Raw genomic sequence first — 19,491 nt, forward strand, 5'->3', positions numbered from 1 at the left:
GGAAAATATCCAAGTTGCTCAGAGAGGACTAAATGAATAAATGTTTGAGTTTAATTATAACTCAAAAATGACATTCCCAGGAAACGCATCTTGTAGTGCTATTGTTACATCTCTTCTTTGAGCAAACGATAATTTGATAAAAATAACCGTGATGGTATAACCTTCAGCTTTGGTTTGGCATTTGAGCTGGTACAGAAGGACATTTTAATTAACAAAAAACCCAGAAAGAAAAAAAAATTCAGAATGTTGCACAGTAAGTGGACTGTGAATAATCAGCAGGCCTCAAAAACCAGAAGAGGAACAATCAGCAAACACTTGCGTGAGCGACCCAGATCCTCTGGGGATCAGGACTGTCCATCTGCTATTCTTTCTTATGCTGCACCAAATTGTCACTGAGTCACAATAGGAAGGGATGCAAGAACTGGGCATGTGGAAAATAATGAAAGCTAAAGTCACTTCCAGAGTGACTCAGAGCGCTTGGCAAACAGGGTCCAGTTAGGAAAAAAAAAAATCAAAACAAAACCAACAAATTAAAACACCAAACAAACAACTCATTAAAACCAACCATCTATTTATTGACATATTTTATTTATATATTAAATACCTATTTTACATATCTTTGTATTTATAAATCTCATAAATACAATATTGGTTAAATGCAATATTCTAACTGTGAACTAAAAAGTGTAAGCCATCCTTGCCTACAGCATGAACACCTTTATTTTGCAATAAATTACAGTGCCTGAAAACTTACATGGGACTTATTCTTGATAGGAATTTTTTTGAGTTTTTGGTGTGCCACATACAAAAGGGCTCAAGGTTTGAAAAGGTGCCCATCAACAGAACTGAGGGACTCCATCTCCAAAATCTGAAGTGAAAACTGTTGAGAGCTCACCTGAGTTCACCTCACAGGTACATGTATATATTCATGGAATCATGGCATTTGGGCTGGAAAAGATCATCTTGTTACAATCTCTGCCATGGACAGGGATACAGAATCACAGAATCAGCCACAGGCTGGAAAAGACCTCTGAGATCTGTGAGTCCAGCCTGTGACAGAACACCATCGTGTCAACCAGACCTCGGCACCGAGTGCCACATCCAGGCTTTCCTTAGACACCTCCAGGGATGGTGACTCCACCACCTCTCTGGGCAGTCCAGTCCAATGTCTAATCACCCTTTCTGTGAAGAAATGCTTCCTAATGTTCAGCCTGAACCTTCTCTGGCACAGCTCGAGGCTGTATGCTCTTGTCCTGCCAAGACAAGAGGCCAAACGCCACCGGGCTACACCCTCCTATCAAGGAGTTTGGAAAGAGTGATAAGGCTCCCCTTGAGCCTCCTTTTCTCCAAACACCCCCAGCTCCCTCAGCTTCTCCTCATCAGCCTTGTGCTCCAGACCCTTCCCCAGCTCCACTGCCCTTCTCTAAACTACTCAGTGTCTTGTGAGGGGCCCAGGAGCGCTCACTGCACAGTCCCAGTGTGGCCCCACCAGTGCCGCACCCAAGGGTATGGTCACTGCCCCGCTCCTGGGCCCACACACCTCCACCAGCCCAGGCTGCTCGCTGCCACATCCACCCCAGCAGTCGGACACCGTTTTCCGGCTGAACTCGAATGGTCAGTCACTGGAACAGACTGCCCAGGGGCGTGGGGGGGTCACCATCCCTGGAAGTCAAGAGCCGTCTGGATCCGGCGCGGGTGATGTGGTTTAGGGGTTACAGGGGCAGTTCTGGGAGGACGGTTGTACTGGATTGTCTCGAAGGTCTCTTCTAACTTTAATGATTGAATGAAACCAAGCGGACTTGCGGCTGTGCAAACGAGGCACTCGTGGAAGCGCACCCCGATCCCAAAGGCAGCGCAGTGCCCGCCCCGGGTCACGGCCGTGCTCCTTCAGCCGCGGGTCCCTTTCCGGCGCCGCCCCGCCCGGCGCTGCCACATCCTCCGCTGACATCAGCCCGCGCCGCCATATTGAGCCGCCGCCGCCGCCAGCGCGGCCGCCCCGGGACCGGCCCGCTCCCCATGACTGCCCCCGGCCGGGCCGCGTAGGGCGGAGCGGCTCCAGCCCGGCCCGTCCCCTCCCCGAGCCGCCGCCGAGCTCCGCTCTCTCCCCGACACCATGACTTCCCTGACCCAGCGCAGCTCCGGGCTGGTGCAGCGCCGGACCGAGGCCTCCCGCAGCGCCGCCGCCGCCGATAAGGAGCGGGGCGCCGGCGGCGGCCCCGAGGATGAAGGGCGCCGGGACGAGTCCGGCGACGACGAGAAGGGAGATTCCAAGGAAACGCGGCTCACCCTCATGGAGGAGGTGCTGCTGCTGGGCCTCAAGGACCGTGAGGTGCGGCCCGGGGCGCTGGGCAGGGGGTGCCCGAGGGCAGAGCGGCTCTTGGGGAAGAGGAGCCTTGTGGTGGGATGGGGTCAAGGGCGCTGCAGAATGAGTGTGGCTGTGGATTAGGTCAGAGGGGTTGGGGGACGTGATGTGCCTGGAACAGCTTTGGTATTTTGGAGGAGATGGGGAAAAGGTGCACGGATTTTGGGGAGGGGGAACCTGGCAGAGTTTGTGGCGCTGCAGTTTGGTTGCGGGGTTCCCAGAGGGGCTGACATATGAATACACATGGAAGGGAATATAGAGGACCCGGGAGGTGCTGGGTATGGGGACCAGGGCTTCAGGCCAGCGTTGGACTTGAGGGCCTGGGTGAACCTGGCACATTTATCCTTCTTCAATTTATCCGTGCCTCTAATGTAGGAGATCCCTCTACTCGCGGGGGTTTTGTCAGAACTCTGGTACTTAGGAGGTCCTCAAGTGCTCTAGGATGCTGAGCAGTCCTTTTCTGCTAAGATTTCGCAGAGTAATGCATGTGAAAAATATAAAATTGGGGGGAGGGCTATATGACAGAAATGGGCCATAAGTAATGAGAAGCGTGTCAAAATTAAGAAATGGCATTATTATATAACTTTGTATTTTTACTGATTTCATTACTTAAGAGTTTGCCATGGTACTGTGAGTAAGTCATTGAGGAAGGTGTACTTCCACCACTGTGTTGGATTTTTTTTTTTTGTTTGAAAAGGCAGTCAATGTAGAAAGTCACACTGTGGAATGAGAGTTCTATCAGGGAAGCAGTTTAATTTGATGAGGTGTATGATTAAAGGGTGATACACCCTTATTTTAGATATGAGATACAGTATGGATTTGATTGAGTGACCAGCTTTTGTTTTTTAATTTGTGTGACAAGTAAATAATTTAATCCAGTTCATTGATTTGAATGGAAGTCTCTTGAAACCCTGCCTGTTCAGAAGGTCAAGATACTGTGGGAGAGAAGCTGGTAAGTTATATGTTCTTTGACAGGGCGTTGCATCTGCAATAAATTTACTGGTTGATAGTGAATGAAGAGTGGTTTTCGTGATTAATGTTTGCTTTTTTAGCACATATCTCAGCACCAAGCCTGTCTGAGTTCAAGCAGCGTTTGGACAGTACTCTTGGGCACATGGTGTGACCCTTGGGGATGATGCTGTGCAGGAGCTGGACTCAGTGATCCTTGTGGGTCCCTGCCAACCCAGTTTATTCTGTAACTCTATGATCTGTTTATGTACCTGCTACAGTAGCGTTGTTTTTCTCAGACTGTGTGTTTCAGAGCATATTCTTGTAGCCCCATCATTTCAGGTGGACCTTGCCATGGAGTCCTGATAACCTAAGCAGATAGTGATCTCTGCTTCTATGTGTGAAATTGAAGGCTTGTTGAATTGAATGCATATCAGCATTTTTCCTTCTACATGCCTGAATAGTTGGGGGAAAGTATGTTAGGAGTGGCAGGAGCGGTTGCTGGCAGAATTGGTTGAGGATACATTACCTTGAGGAAGGTGGTATAAACTGGGTGATCTTTCAGCCTGTTTTTTGGCTGGGATTATGTGCTAAATCTGCTGAATTGGTGGGCATTATGCTGTAAAGATCTCAAGGTAGGGAGCGTTGTGTCTGCCAGGACAAATATGTGGCACAGTTCTTTGTGGTGTATCAAAGTTAACATTGGGTCTAAAAGTCTACCTTTGCAATGGTATGCATCAAAGTTATAAATTATCTGACTTTGCTAAGCACAGCAGTGACATATGTTGAAGATGATCTGTTATTCCTTTGTAGAGAAAAAGGAACTGAATGGTTACAGTGGCGTGGATATCTCTTAAGTCCCTTGAGATTTTGCAGTGGAGACATCAGACACAAAGAATTGTAATTTCAGCTCTAGGGCAGGGGGCTTAAATGCAGGAGCTGTAGCATACCCTCTTTGTGAGCTTTGTTAGACATGAAGCATTGGGATTTAGACCTTGGGTTTGGGTCTGCTTGTGCCCCTGTGTACAGGGCACACAATTTAAACCATTTGTCATGTGTTTTCCTTCCAAAACTGGAAATAAAACTGCAGGCTCATTTTTCCAATATGAATATTTTTTGTTCTCTCTTGTTCTAATGATAAGTAAGCAGAACCAGCTTACTTTACACATCTGGAAATGTTTTTTTTCAAAGTCTTTACTTCCAGTAGAACTGATTTACTGTAGCATTTGAGTGAGACTTTCTCAAGAGAGCAAGCAAAGCAGAGCAATATAGAGTCTGTAAAGTGTAATTGTGAAACTATATGAAGTCTAAGGGACAGGCAAAGGCAAGTTTATGAGATACAAGCTTGATTGGAAGTTTGTAAATTTAAAGCTGAGAATATCCTTCCTGTTTATTCCAATAGGCGAAAACAATTTAATGTTTACTTTAAAATAAAAAAAATACAAGAACATATAAATAAAAAAATATAAAAACAAGAACTCTGTTTTGGCCAAAGAACATATTTCCCTATAAATAAATGCTTTCTCAGAACACTCACTGAGACATGCATTGATAACATAGCTTTCAGATTTTTAGGTAATTTTAAACACTAGTGCATATGGTTTAACTTCATATTATTTGTATACAAAGCAGCTCACATGTAGGGAGCTACCTGTATAATTTCTAAGTATATGTGGAAGAGTCTTTGCTACTAGGAGACAGTTTTTCAGGAAGATATTTAATGATGCATTGATGAGTTCAGTGTTTCCAGGAGATTGTTAGATAATTGCATACAAAATAGCTCACACATACGGAGCTACCTTTATAATTTCTAAGTCTACATGGAAGGGTCTTTGCTACTAGGAGACAGTTTTTAGTGACAGGAAGATACTTAGTGATGCATTGATGAGTTTGGTGTTTCCAGGAGATTATTAGATACTCATGTGAATCTTGTTTCCAGGGTGGTGTGGTGGTTGTAAACAACCACAGCAAGACTTTTGAGTTGTTGTCTGGTTGCTGCTGCAGTATGAATTCAGTGATGGGAATTTCTGGCAGCTGTAAAACAAGCACACCACCCCTCAGTCCTATTCCTGACATCTGAACACAATTACCTGTATTTGTACATTATTCTTGGACATGGCCTTTTTGTTTTTAATGTTGTGTTCCCCACCAGTTTGGCCTAATTAGGTTGTATGTAATATATGTGTTCTGATTGCTCTTTTCCACCAACAGTTCTTTTTCGGTCTATATTTTCTGTGTACACATAACTATTTTTGTATTCCAAAGTTAAGATAGGTTATAAGGGATATGAGCTGAAATACGTGCATGCTTGCATAACATGACAGATGCGGTGTCCTTGGAGGAGCAGGTAATAAACTGGAAGAAAATACATTACTAAAATTTTTCAGGGAGCCATCAAAATACCTGCATGTATTTGGAAATCCTTCAGAAACATGTCTGGAAAAGACAAGTTCATCCATTTCAAGCAGAGCAATAGCCAGTTGCTATAGGAATGAAAAGCATGCACTGAAATAAACCAGTGCTGTATTAGGTAAAAAACCAGTATTGTGATAGGATGGGTCAAAGCCACAGCAAAAGGGAGTTACAGTGTGGAACTACTGAAGCAAAAGAAGTGAGTGATTAATATTGGAAGTCATATTCTAACTTATTTAAAAATTATAGCTAAGAGATGAGTACAGGGTAGCTGTTTCATTACAGGTCCTCCCACATCTTGTAATTCAGTCCCATAAAAGTGGAGAGGTTGTGAGGTGGTCCTGCTATGTAACTTGCTCCACTGGATTTCATCCTTGTAGGGTTTCTTCTGGTTGTGGGTTTGGGCTGTTTTTTATTTTTTCGTCCTTTTTGATATTTTCTTTTGATAGTTGTTTGGAATCTATTCAAATATAGTAGTGCACTCATCTGCTTTTATCTTCTATACAATTGCCACAACTAAACAAATTGAAGCAGCTAGGGAGACCTAGCACCTACCAAGATAAAATATTTATTTGATCTGTAACTAATTCCTGACTTGTTGAAAAAATACTCATGTAAAGTATGCTGAAAAATATGTGGGTACTGCAGTCTACTGCAAGATTAAATATTTCTTAGATTTTTTTACCCTTTCTTAGCTGAAGACTAAAATGTCATTTGTGGGAGTGAAATAATGTCAAATCACTTCATTAGGTATAGAAATTATCTTGGATCTTTGTTGCTTATGTTTGGCCTTCAAAAATTTCATTTATTGCTGAAAATTTGGTTTTGCAGCACAGCTTTGTGTCCAGATAGGTCACATGAAGGTCTCCAGCTTATGATATTTTTCATTGTATTGAAATAAGCTTTTGGGGAAGTAATCTGCCTGCTTCAGATTTTTGTATCGACCAGATTAGTATGAAAATGTAGTTTCCTTATTATGCATTACAAATGTGAGTGTCTCAATTGGTTTCTGAATTTTATATTTTAATCCTAAAGATACTTGCGTGAAGGGTGGCATAGAAATTTTGAAAACATTCAAAATGTGGGTGGTGTTTTTCCTGCTCTTAAGGTTTGACTCAGTGAAATGGATACTGTGATGTAGAAGCCTTGAGAGGATTTGCCTTTGTAAGAAATTAACAGGTTTTGAAAAGTCTTCTTTGTATCCTTTTAGTCTTTTTTTTGTCTCATGAAAACAGTTTCAGCAAGAGGTTGAATGTCAACTTAGAAGCGCCCAAGTTTTGCTGGAAAATTTCTGAGACAAACAAGTGTAACTTGAAGAGGCATCCCCTGGGAATTCATTCACATTGCAGTTGAAGAGTGATGTATGAATGTGTTGAAACCTGGACAAAGGCATGCTTTTTCTCAAATGTCCAGGGCCTAATAACAACAATGTGTGTAATGTCTGTGGTGAAAAATTCTTTCTTTCATAGTTGCCTACCTTTTTGGTCTTTTTTATTTTTGTATTTCATGTCTATAGATAAATGACAGACTAGGAGAAGATAGGAGGTGTGGGGGGAGTACCCCAATTCTCTTTGCTACAAGATGAGTAAAGTGCCTCTTTACCATACTACTGAATAAATCCTGCTTTTGGGCTCTTTTGAGGATATGCTGATTTTGAATCATTTGCATGCAGTTGGTGTGGTTATCCCTGTTTTCATAGCATGGTTAATCTGTAAGTGATATTATTTTTCTATGGATAACTTGGAGTGTGGAAAGTTCCTTTTTTATGTCAAGCTGCCTGGTGTAGGGCAAAGACAAAAACCAAAAACCAAAGAGCATTTTTAGTAGTGCTTTCCAGTTTTTTAAGTGCTCTCAAACCGAGCTTTAACTTAAGAGCTCTTAAAAACATCCCATAACTATTCTTCCTCTCCCTTTAGCAAGCTGCTTTTATTGAACATTTTTAATGTAAAGTGTATATATAGGAAAGTTTTGCTCTTTACTGCTAGAAGATAAATAATCATTAAACTGAAAATAATGTTTTATATTAAAGAAGTCATGTTTTTTTTTCAGGTAGTCTTTAATCCTGATGTAGATAACATTTAGTTATCAACATTAACTAACATATAAATGCTATATTAATAGCATTTCCATTCCATTAGAAGTCCATGTAGTGGACTTCTTTGCAAGGGTAAATTGACCAGACTAAGTATTGCAGATAGTATATTCAAGAATTACTTTCTTGCAGATCAAATAATTACTACAGCACATACTCATCTCTCTGTTTCATTACTGGGAAGAGGGGATGCTAGTCTGGAGTAAATGTGCTTGGTTTCCTCTGAACAACATTTTCAGTCCATTTTTATAAGTTTTAATAAAAGAAGAAAATAATTAGTTAACTAGCCATGTGCAACTTTTAACTGTTTGGGGTTTTTTCTGGCTTGCAAACAGGTCTTAGATAAATTTCAGTAACTTGCTTTCTCTCAGAAGTATTGATAAAATGTTACTGCAGAATGATTTCACATGCACTTTTCAGACATAAGAATTATGAGATTGCGCATAAAATAGTTCTCAGCTGCTCTCTTCCTCCAAGTACACTGTGCGTAAGCCTGGATGAGTAGAAGCACATGTGAGTAGCAGCACAAAATCATTGTGCATTGGCCTGAGTGTGAACCAGCATTGTGCGTGCCAAGTCTTTCCCACTCCCCCGGTAAAACCTATACTAAACTACCACATTTCACCTTTTTTTTTCCTTTTTCTTGCCATGTTTGTGGTGGTCTGTTGAGATAATAAACCCTACAAGCGAGGTCTTTATATAGGTGCTATTTTCAAAGCTCTGTTTTTATTTGTGGATGTTACCGGATTTGTTCATCACACTGGGAAATTAGTTGTCAGGCTTTTTACATATCTTTCTGTTGCTGATACTCTTTTAAGCACTTGTAAGCTGCTTTTTGCTATATACTTTCTAGTCATCTGCCTTTATGGTCTTACCAAATAGCATGATGGAGTTGTGTTATTTAGAGTCCTTAGCTGCCAGACTGTCTTTTGTACATGGTTTATACTAGGATGTTTGTTTTTAGCTTGTCATTCTTGTACAGCACAGCACATTGCACGTCCATGTTTTTTTGTTTCAATAGACACTTGATTTTACTGTGGCACTTCCACAGCAGTCTCTACCATGAGAGAAGCATTCTGTATGTATTATGTTGTAATTTCAGTATTCTGTCTTCTGCAGTGCACAGTGACCAGGCAAGTATATGATGCTCATTGTGTAGCTTGAAGTAAATGTCAGGTGTATATTCTGTCTGTACTGATCACTCAGGGAGGGCTAACTGCAGCTACACTGCTTGAGCTGGATTTTTAAATGGAACTCCTGCTTTAGCAGCTTCTGCAAACTATGTCTGAGACTCTCAGTTTACAATTAGTATGTGTTAAATACTAAAAAGGAGGAATTTGTTCCTTTCGATGTGAGAACAGTGCAGTGGGTGGACTTTTTATTTAACCCCATAACAATGATGTTGACATGGCATTATTATGAGTTACTCTGTTTCTTGAAGATTGCTTGCACCTGGACAAGTGAAAGAAGTGAGGAACTAGAAGTTTGTTCTGAAAAGAACTGAAAGGAAGATGGACGATATTTAGACTAAGAATAGAGGAATCTCTCTCCATTATGTACAAAGACCCAAACCACAACTCTAGAATTCTATCCACATTAATGCATATTAAACAAAATTAAGCATTGTGCACCTCCCCACTTTGAAATAATACAGTGTTTTATACAGTGTTTTTAATTGTGGCTGCTGTAAAAGAAAAGGTAGAAGAGAGGGAAGTTGTAGATGTTTTATGTGGGTGCAGATACCCTCTATATATAAACCTGGAGGACAGAATTATAATTTTAATAAATGTGGCCTGCTTAGTCAAAATTAGTGAAATCTCCACCTCTTATTTAGTCAGCCTATAAGGAGCCTGGTTTGTCTGTATCAGAAAGACATACTAGATTCAGGTTTTTCCTTTTGTTTTTAAGAGAAGTGTACTGGACCTGTCTGCTGTAGAGTTAATTTTTGTCAGAGCAGCCAATAAGGTGCCATGTTTTTTATTTTTGACCAAAACAATGCTGATAACACAAAACAGTGGTGATAACACACACCCTGTGCTTTCTGTTGCTGAGCAGTGTTTGCACAGCATCAAGGCCTCCTCTGTTTCTCACTCTGCCCACCTCTTCAGTGGGGAGTGGAAGAGGCTGGGAGGGGGCACAGCCAGGACAGCAGACCCCAGCTGACCAGAGGGGTACCTTAGGCTAAGTGGTGCCATGGTCAGCAATAAAAAGAGAGTGGAGAGAGCAGGGTGGGTGGTCATAGCCAAGGGACCACCTGGGCATCAGTCTGCTTGTGGTAGTTGGTAAGCATTTGATATCACTTACTTTTGTTTTTTCACTTAAGGCCTTCCTTTTCTCTCCCCCCATGCCAAAGTGACTGAGGGAACAGTTTTATGGGACTTAGCTGCCACCAAGGTTTAGCCCAGCACTAGGGGACACTAAATTCTACTTAAACAGTTCTTTCATATAAATGTTAGATTTTATGTTCAGTAACAATAGAAGGTAGAGTAGAAATCAGTTTGTTGAAATCAAAGGTTATTGAACAAACTAATTATGTCTTAATTTTGCACCAATATGAAGGTAATAGAGATTGGACACTGAAGGAAGGTGGCTTTGCAAGAGTCATGCAAATATTTGAAGTCATTATCTGCTTGTGTATACAGTTAATCATGAAGAAAGTTAGGCTTCTAAGTTTGTCTTATCATTTTTAAATGAGCAGTCAGACTCTTAAATGTTGATTTAATCAGAGGTCTCATAAGGGTTCAGCAGTGTGTGTATGCTAGTTGCCTCTTCTTTAGAAAATTTATGGTTTTTTATTATCTCCATTTTAATGAGAGATGTGCCTGTGTAACATCTGTGTGTACGTGCTTGAAAACATGGGCAGTAACATCTTGCTTCAGTGCTGCAGTGCCTGACAGCTGCTGCTGTGTGTTACTTATTCCTAAATGCAGTGGCAGGTTAATCAAATACCTGACAAGTTCCTTGTCAAGAGTACTGTGCTTTGTAGAATATGTAAGCATGCTTTCCTAAAGTATTTCCATGTTTGACTGTCAGAACATTTCAGAGATTTCCCCCACTAACTTATCTTCTATTTATAACTGGAATACAATTTATGTTCCAGTAAATGGCTAATGATTTCATTTGCATTAAAAGAGGAAATCAAGAGGGACTGGAGTAAAACATCAAAATCCTTGCCTTGTAGTATTCCAGTAATAAACACTTCTGCACTCTGGCTTGACTTTTTCTTCTTAATTTTCAAAAGTTTCGTAGGTTAGGATGTACCATTAGGTGTTCCTGCAAGTTTCTGGGTTGAGAAGGTGGTGGCTTACTTGAAAGGTCAGATTTGCAGGAAAGAACTATCTAGTATAGGTTGAAAAAGACCTAATGTAATGTGAAGATGAATCCATTTTATTTAAATTGCACATGATTGAAGTTTGAATATTTTTCCTTTGACTTGAGAAAATCCAGAGTATTCCTATAGCAGTGTCTTACTTGAATATTTTTTTAGTATTTACACATTTTGGGCATCTTGTTTTTATCTTTTTATTATTATTACTCTGTTTCCTGATGGCACTAACTTGAGAGTAGCTGTTGACCCCTGAAAGTCATAGAGACCCAGCAGAGAGACCTTGACAAATCAGAGAGTTTGATACCACCAGCTGTGTGAAGTTTAACAAGGGCAAGTGCCAGATTCTGCAGCTGGGATGGGTCAACCCTGGATGTGGGGAGGAGTGAGATTCTGGAGATGCCTCAGGCGCATGGCAGGATTGTTTGGGGTGTCCTGTGCGGGGCCAGGAGTTGGGCTTGGTGATCTTTGTGATTCCCTTCCACCTAAGGTTATGGATACAGGATATGATAGGTTATGATGCTGTGATTTCTGAGGGATGACTGGCAAAAGAGACCAATGTCTCCTAAAATTATTTTGTTTTCAGAATGTCATCAAAATGTTTTTTCCAGCTATTTCTTTTACTGTATCTGAAATCCCTTCGTTACCCATTTTAAAGATATCTGAAAAATGAAACTCCCACTTTTGGTAATTAAATCTATTATTTGTCTATATAATACATAGAAAATAGCCTTCACTGAATGCTCCCATGTCAAGTGAAGCTGGGTCATGTATTTAACCAAATGTTTTAAAATAGGTTGGTCTGTAGAAGCAGTGAAAATCAATATATGACAGACAGTAGTGTGAAAACCATTTAGTAAGGAAAATGGAGAGTTAGTCCTTTAGAATTTGGTAATAATTAAGAATTTTATTGAAATATGTTGTCTGAACCAAAATTCAGTTTTGTGTTTCAGGATTGCTTAGTGTCTTGGAATCTAGGCATGGAGAAAAAAATGAATGTATTTTCAACTTAACTATCATTCTTGTATTCCAGATTTTTTTTGTGCAGGATGTTTTTTGTCTGTCTTGTTTGATAAGTCCATTGATGGGGAGAAGATTGAAACTGTTATTGAAGAGTTGTTCAAGCAAGACACCCTAGACCTGACATTTTATTTTATTTTCGGCTAAGGCCACACAGTTCCTTGCCAAAAAAAGTTAATCTGGGACTTGCCAAAGAATGCTGCCAGAGAAGCTGGACTTGGTTTTCAGTTTAAATATGTCTGCCATTGTGCAGCATTGTAGTATCGTGGAGTATGAGATTTTCTTAGAGGTAACAAGTTGATAGCTATTAAGAGCTAATAAACAGAAATATGTATGTTGAATGTATATTAGAAAGTAAGAATAGCTGGGTCATTAAAGCATATGCATAATTTGACTGTGTCAGCTTGTATTGTTTGAGACTTACTGCCTGCTGGAGCTTCTGTGCTGTGATTACATTCAGGTTGATATAAATTACAGTAACCTGCATTGGAAAGAAAAGATCTTTTTGGTTCCCTGAAGATGAAAATGGATCAGTTCATATAAGATACCTATGATGAGAACAGTCTTTCTTTACCTTGAGAATTCAAGTAATTTTGGACATTCCAGCCTGTGTTCAATGAATGTTGCAATAGTTTTTCCTTTTCCTCATCTTCTGTAATTGTTTTCTGTTATTTGCATTTTCCCCACATTCCCTTAAATATGTTTAGTTAGGCTGGCAGAAAGACTCTTCATTGTTTCTTGCTGGACTTCGAGGTGCTTTATATGTTTATTCCATCTAAGGCCCCTGAAGCAAAGTCAGAGGTTCACAGAGGTCTGTATAAGGACCCAGCTGAAGTGGAACAAATGGTGGCTGGCTGCAGGAGAGAAGTTCTAGTGTTGACCAGCATTTCTGTTTGTCATTGAAAACTTGGAAAAGTTTGTGGACTTTTTTGAATTTTGTGTTCTTGAATTACAAGACCAGTTTGCCTGCTGTTATGCTGTGAAGCTTGTTGTAACAGTATGCTGGAAGGAAAGACTTCTTTTTTTTTTCTTTGCTTTTTAAAGAGGGTTCCTAATTTCTAAGGGATAATCTAAAATTTATGTAGTTGAAGTTTTTGACTGAAAAAGTCAGGTGTCAGATTTGTTGGACAAATACTTTATATAACACGCTTGGTATTAAGTTAAGCATCTATAGCATCAGTCTTGCTGACTCTGACCCCATTCAAGAAATGCAAAACTGTACTAGTTCCTTATAGAACAATGACGTTCCTAAATAAATAACTAACTTTTAACAGCTTTTCATATCTAAAGAATCCATAAACTTATTGCTGTTTTATTGCTCAGTAACTCAGCTCCTGACTTTGATTTGCATGAGATTTCTGCTTGCATTTGTGTTATCGCAAAGTAGAGGTTTGCTTACCTGCAACAGTGTCAGACCATTTATCTTTCTGCAATCAGCAGTTCCAGTCAGCAGTTTCACCTTCAGCTAGAAAGGATAGGAACAGAATCAGGTGCAGGTGTTAGAAGACAATGCTCCATACTGTTCTTTGTCCTCTCCTAGTGCTGTCAGCTGGTATCTCCATTTAATCCAGGAGGACATAGTGTTTCTGTTATAGAGGAGTGCTGGTGATAGATGCATTTGGAATGCATAAAATTAGGCTTTTGGGTCACCAGAATGAATTGAAATTCTATGCTAAAATTTTATTTATAATAAACCAAGTACTGTTGTTATCATTTCTCTGTATGTTCTGCTAATATTTTGTACTTTGCCTATTTGGATTTGGGAGCATCTCTAAGGAGATGTGTTGTGGAAGTTCTTCAGGAGATATAAGTGCTTTTGAAAATTCAAAGTAATGTTAGTAGTTGTTGAGACACTACATAAGGGCAACGGTGTATTAAGATGATAGTTGTCTTTTTTGAGAATATGATAGCCCAATGCCTTTCACTCCACTCATATTCTTCATTAAAAATCAAAATACTTTTAGGCAGTGTTTGTTTCAAAAGCAATCATAGCTGTGAAGCAGATTAAAGTTGTAAAGTTGCTTGTGGCCAATTCTTACATTGGAGATAGGATGTAGGGGGAAGGAAGCAGACATCTCTGACATGAAAACTGTTGCAGACAAAAGTTCCTAATAACTCTTCACCTGCTGCAGAGCACCTGGAGAGTGTGTGCTGTTAATCCTTTCCCTTCTGTTCTCCCCAGCTGTCTCTGTCATCACAAAACTACTACTTCAGGGAGGAACTTGTTGACTAAAAAAGTGAGAATTCTGTCACAATTATGATTAAGTCCATTATGAAATACAATTTGCCACAGCTTTATCTATTTCAAGATAAATTGTCTCTGCTGGTCTTTTGCAGTAGGTTTCAAATGGGTGACAGATGATGATTTTATATTATTATGTTCTCTCTGTGCTTTGTGTTGGCTAATAATAACCTAGTAGATGCCTCTGAAAGAACTTGCTGTTGCTTCAGAGAATCAGAAAGGGATGCTATTGCTGCCTTGTCAGATTTAAATAAAATAACTTGAACTTATGATCATTGGGGTGGTCATTGCTGAAGTCCAAAATAGGGAACTGAAAGTTATGATGAATATTGCATGATACCTTAAGCTTTATGCTTTTTTGTCTTTTTTGAGCATATTTTGGTCATGAGTGGCTTCAGCAAAAGTATCCCAATTATATACAACTTTTTTTCCTCTGTTCTTTGTCCCATAGACTAAGTTCTAGCTGAAACTATTCAGGTTATAAAAACTATTCAGGGTTAGAATGCAATTTATCTATTGAAGTGGGTTGTCATGGAATGGGATGCTGTTACATTTTGCTGTCTGTCCCAACCACATTCTTTCCCTTTTCCATGCTGTCTCTGAAATTTGTTCACGTGCATGGTGAATCAGGTGAGGAAAATGTCAATTAGCTCTCAGAAAGACCACTTGCTCATCTGGCTGACAACACAAATGCTGCTGTGGGCTCAGGCAAGAACAGCAGTGTGCTTCCATGGAATGAAGAAATGCTTTGTCTTCAACAGGAGTTCAGGCTTTGGACTGCTTCTTTGGTTTAGTCCTCAAATGGCTAAAAATGAAGCTGTGGGGAAGGACGTACCTTCTCCAGTTACATGCAAGGTTTTGTGCAAAGCTAAAATGAGATGTGGTGACATTCATTTGAAAGGTCAGTAAAACTGAAATTAATCTCTCTAAGGTAAAAGGTAGTGATTCACAAGGGTTGCTTGTGCTGGGAAAGTAACTGAACTCTGGGGTATTGTTTTGTCTCGTTTCTTTTACTGCTGTTTTTCCCCTGGTGTTTCTTCCTGCCACTCTTAGTACCTCTAAGAAAAAAAAAATTTTATATATATATATATATATATATATATATATAATATATATATAATATATATATATTGAATATAATATCAATATATCAGAATTAACTACACACAGTGAGCATGCAGGTACATTTTTCTTCCATGACACTGCTGTATAAGTGCTAGATGTAAGTAGACTCTATTCTAATTGTGCTATTCAAAATGAAAAGCAGCTCATATAAAATTTATACCAGCAGATGACTCAATTTACCTTTTCCAATCCTACAGGTGTTCTGAACTGACTTTGAAAAGTTTTTTTTCCAAGTTCTACATTCAGTTTAGTTAGTCCATCTTAGGCTTACATTTTTTGACCACTGTTTCCTCTTATGCTAATCTAAACGGTAGAACTGAACATTGTGGTTTTATCTGTCCCCAAACTATATGTTTATAATTCTGGCATGTGTATTTGGCAAGGGCCCCTAATTGTCCTCAGTAACTTCCCTTGATGCCAGCAAGGGTGGCGAATTTTCCAGTATGTTTCTCATCTGCAGTTTGTGAGAACAGAAAAATAGTCTGCTGCACATTGGAAAGAATAGCAAGGTAGAAACACCTGTTTGGGAAAGCTCAACACTTTCTTGTATATAAACAAACCCATAGTTTTGTGTCTCAGAGCTTTTATGTTGCAACCCCCAACAGACTGTTTGAGTGCCATCTATGCAGAAGAAAGGAAAGTAACAGCAAACTCCAGCAAGTTTGAGAAGTCTGATTTTTATCTTTTATCATCTAGGAGGAGTTTTTTGCAATTTTTTTGCTGAAATACTATTCTAATAGAGAACAGGGTACCTGTAAATTCAGAATTTACTGTTTTCACTAATGTGAAAGCTTTCCTTAACCTGGATTGTGCCTCCTAGCTGAGAATACGAGAAGCTAAGGATTTGATGTCTTCTGACAAGACCTCAGAGCTGGGACTCCTGAACTCCTCAGGTGTTGCAGTTGTTCACTTCTGCTTTCTGTTGGCCAACTTCCCTTCTGATTGAGCTGCCACGGCTGGAGAGAGTTTAACCGATATTTTATTTGTTTCATCTGGACATGAAGTTTCAGAAATTGCATTATTTACCAAATTTCAAAGTCTTTTTGTTTGTTTCTTTCATAATAGAAAAATTCGCAGTTTCCTGAGAACAGGAATTCAAGGGTTTGGGTAGCTGTAGTAATGTTTCTCCTTTAGAAGGTTCCCTTCAATTATTTGGTTTATATTGGTTGTTTATTATAGATGTTTTAGTTCTGTGTTTTGGTAGAGGGTGCTAGGTGAGGGTCTAAGGGGTACTGTTAAGTTTGAATTTAAAATGAAAAGGCTTTTAGTAAGAGAAGCATAGACTGGGCGTTATTATGTGCATTATCCAAGAGAAACTTCTGTTGTGGTTCCTCATAAATGTAAATTGAGTCTGAGTCTGGGCCAAAACTTCAACCTAACACTGACCTGTAATAATAAATACGAGGGTGTGTGGATCTGAGGATGGGCCTGAGGGACCTGTTATGCTAAAATAAAGAAATAATTCATTTTTGGAGAGTAGGCATCAGTAACCCACAAGTTAACTTCACATACTGTTACATGACTTTATGATGCCTTTTTAAAAGCCCCTGGTTTCCAATTGCAATGGCTCTGTGATTTGCAAAGTAATCTGCAGTAGCTTGAGACTCTTTGGATTAGAATGCATGGGCAGCTGCAGTCTGTGTTCTGTAAACAGCTGCCCTTAACCACGTGAGTTAAACACATCATATTTACTTATATTACCATGCCTGAATTTTGAAGCCTCAAAGTTGTAACTCTGCAAGCATTTAGCTTTCCTTTCTCTTGAATCTGAGGTATTTTCATGGATTTTTTACTGTGTCTTGCTCCTTTCTTGTCTGTGCCAGGTACAGCAGAAGTGCTGTTCACCTATTCTGAGTTAACTGAAGAAGGGGAGAAAGAATGTATATTTCTGTAGTGGGAAGAGATTTTTAACAACTGTAATAAATAAAACAAAGTATTCTTGAGTAAAAGGTTACCCAGTCTTTTCTGAGACTTTTGTTCTATGTTTTATTAAGAAAGTTTTCTTTTTCTTTTTTAACTTTGTAATCCATTATGGAGTACTTCATAAATGTGAAGTACATCCACAGCTTAATTGCATTTTTTGTACTGTTACTGCTGGGTAACTTCAAATTGCACGTGGGAAACAGAAAATAGTGATGTCGATTTAGTGGGGTCTTTCTCTCTGTTTTTTTAGTTATTTTTTGTTTGCTTGTTTCAAATAGAGTTAGTGTGACAGTAGCCTGGAAGCTGTGAGAGTCATTGATCTGTGAAGGTTGGCTGTTTTGTGCTTAAGTGAAATGATTTTGAAGTTTTGTGCAAGTCTTAAAGCAGCCTTAATTGTGTAGAAATCGCTAACATGGCACCCAATATCTTGAGACACATCTGATTTTTTTTTTTTTTGTCTTCTCACTCTGATTTTTTTACATACTTATGAAATTATAGTGGTCATGGCTGCAGTGCCCTGTTGGATCACAGATAAGGTGTTAGCAATCTGGTTTAAAGAAAGGAAAAGTTACAAACAACCTTATGAATTTATAATCTCTTGGGTAACTTAATGTCTCTAAAGAGACAAAGTAGAAGCAGGAACTGGAAGGTAAGGTAGTTTTGGTAACTGGCCTTTGTTATACAATGGACTGTTTAATAGTTGGCACTTTCAAGTGATTAATGAATAACTGAACAGGAATACCTGTGTGAGCTGGAAGTGGGTAGAAGGCAAATGAATAGGAGAAAGTGAATAAATGCCATAGGAGCTGGTGGGAAAGAAATGGCCTAATGAACACGGATTTTAAATAACTTATTCCTAAAGCAGAAAGAGGATCTTAGTCTCAGCTCTGTGCTTTGCCATACCTGGGTGGAAGGTCTGAGCTTTCAAAGTTAATATGGAAACAAGTATTTAGTGTAAACTTTATTCTATTTTCCCTTTTTGCTTGTCTAGCAAAACTAGTTTTTTGCTGAAAGTTTCTAGGTCATGTCTGACAAAAAATGCTTTTGTGCTGTGTTTGTGTAAATAAACATGACAGTTGTAAACAGTTTTTTGATCTTTGAGTCATTGTAGATTTAAAATTTTGTCTTGCAAGCTATTCATAGCTTAAAGTGCTATTCTAGTGTGATTGCCGTCAGATAACAATAATCTCCTGCTTTGTAAGTCTTACCCCCTGCTGCTTAGCAACTTTAATGAAATAAGTATTTCTTAGAGTTAGAGAGTTTATAAAGCTGCAGAGAGTTTATAAAGACTTGCGGGAAGATGAAGTAAAAATACTTGGTATTGTATTTGTGAGAAAACTAGCACTGTTTAAGAGCATTAAATAGTAGAATGAGTTGCATTTCTGCATAGTTTGATCTTCTTCTGTTTGATCTTCAGTCAAGTGTTTTGAGACTGCTAGGAATTGAAATAAATGAACAGTTTTAAAAACCGTGTCCCTGTCTTGTTCCGTGTGCTGTAATGAGCAGTGGACAGGTTATATTCAGGGACATGGGATCAGGATGACAATTCCCCCAGTGGACATTGACTTCATCCTGGTCCATGTGTGGTTTACAGATTGGTTGCTGTCTGTCAAACTTCATTATTGTTCTTGTTTTTTAAAGAAGTTTTAATTTTTTTTAAAACGTCTGTCTTCCTGTTAAAACAATTGAGTGGGAAAACAGAATAGAAATTGGCTACTGACTCCTGACCTGTGAGCTAGCTTGGTTTATCATCTTTTAACCCTTGTTTCCTTTACAAATAGTGCATTATTCTATTTTACCATTCCACCTCTCTATAAATTATTAATCTCCACCCCTTTGTTTCTCTTTTTTGCATCTTTTCTAGTTATGCTATATACCAATATTAAAGTAGGTGTCAATAAGTTGTTTGGAATATCAAAGATAAGTGTCTCCCATTCAGTTCTTGTTAATCCAGGAAGACTGAGTTAATTTAAAGGATGATTTAGTTAGACTGATGTGTGCTGATATTCAGTGAAAGTTCCTTTGGTTGTCTGGTATCTTTG

General features: G+C 39.3%; 1 protein-coding gene across 1 annotated transcript in view; it reads left to right on the top strand.

Moving 5' to 3' along the window:
* The first annotated feature begins 1,947 nt into the window (after positions 1-1,947).
* The window catches only part of GOLPH3 (golgi phosphoprotein 3), a 31,692-nt gene continuing 14,148 nt past the window's right edge, over positions 1,948-19,491 (top strand). Inside the window, exon 1 of the mRNA XM_030237184.2 lies at positions 1,948-2,329. Coding sequence (XP_030093044.1) covers positions 2,114-2,329 — 216 coding nt within the window. The 5' untranslated portion in view covers positions 1,948-2,113. The remainder of the gene's footprint in view (positions 2,330-19,491) is intronic.

This window comes from Serinus canaria, chromosome Z (genome assembly GCF_022539315.1).
Source record: "Serinus canaria isolate serCan28SL12 chromosome Z, serCan2020, whole genome shotgun sequence".
Taxonomy (NCBI): domain Eukaryota; kingdom Metazoa; phylum Chordata; class Aves; order Passeriformes; family Fringillidae; genus Serinus; species Serinus canaria.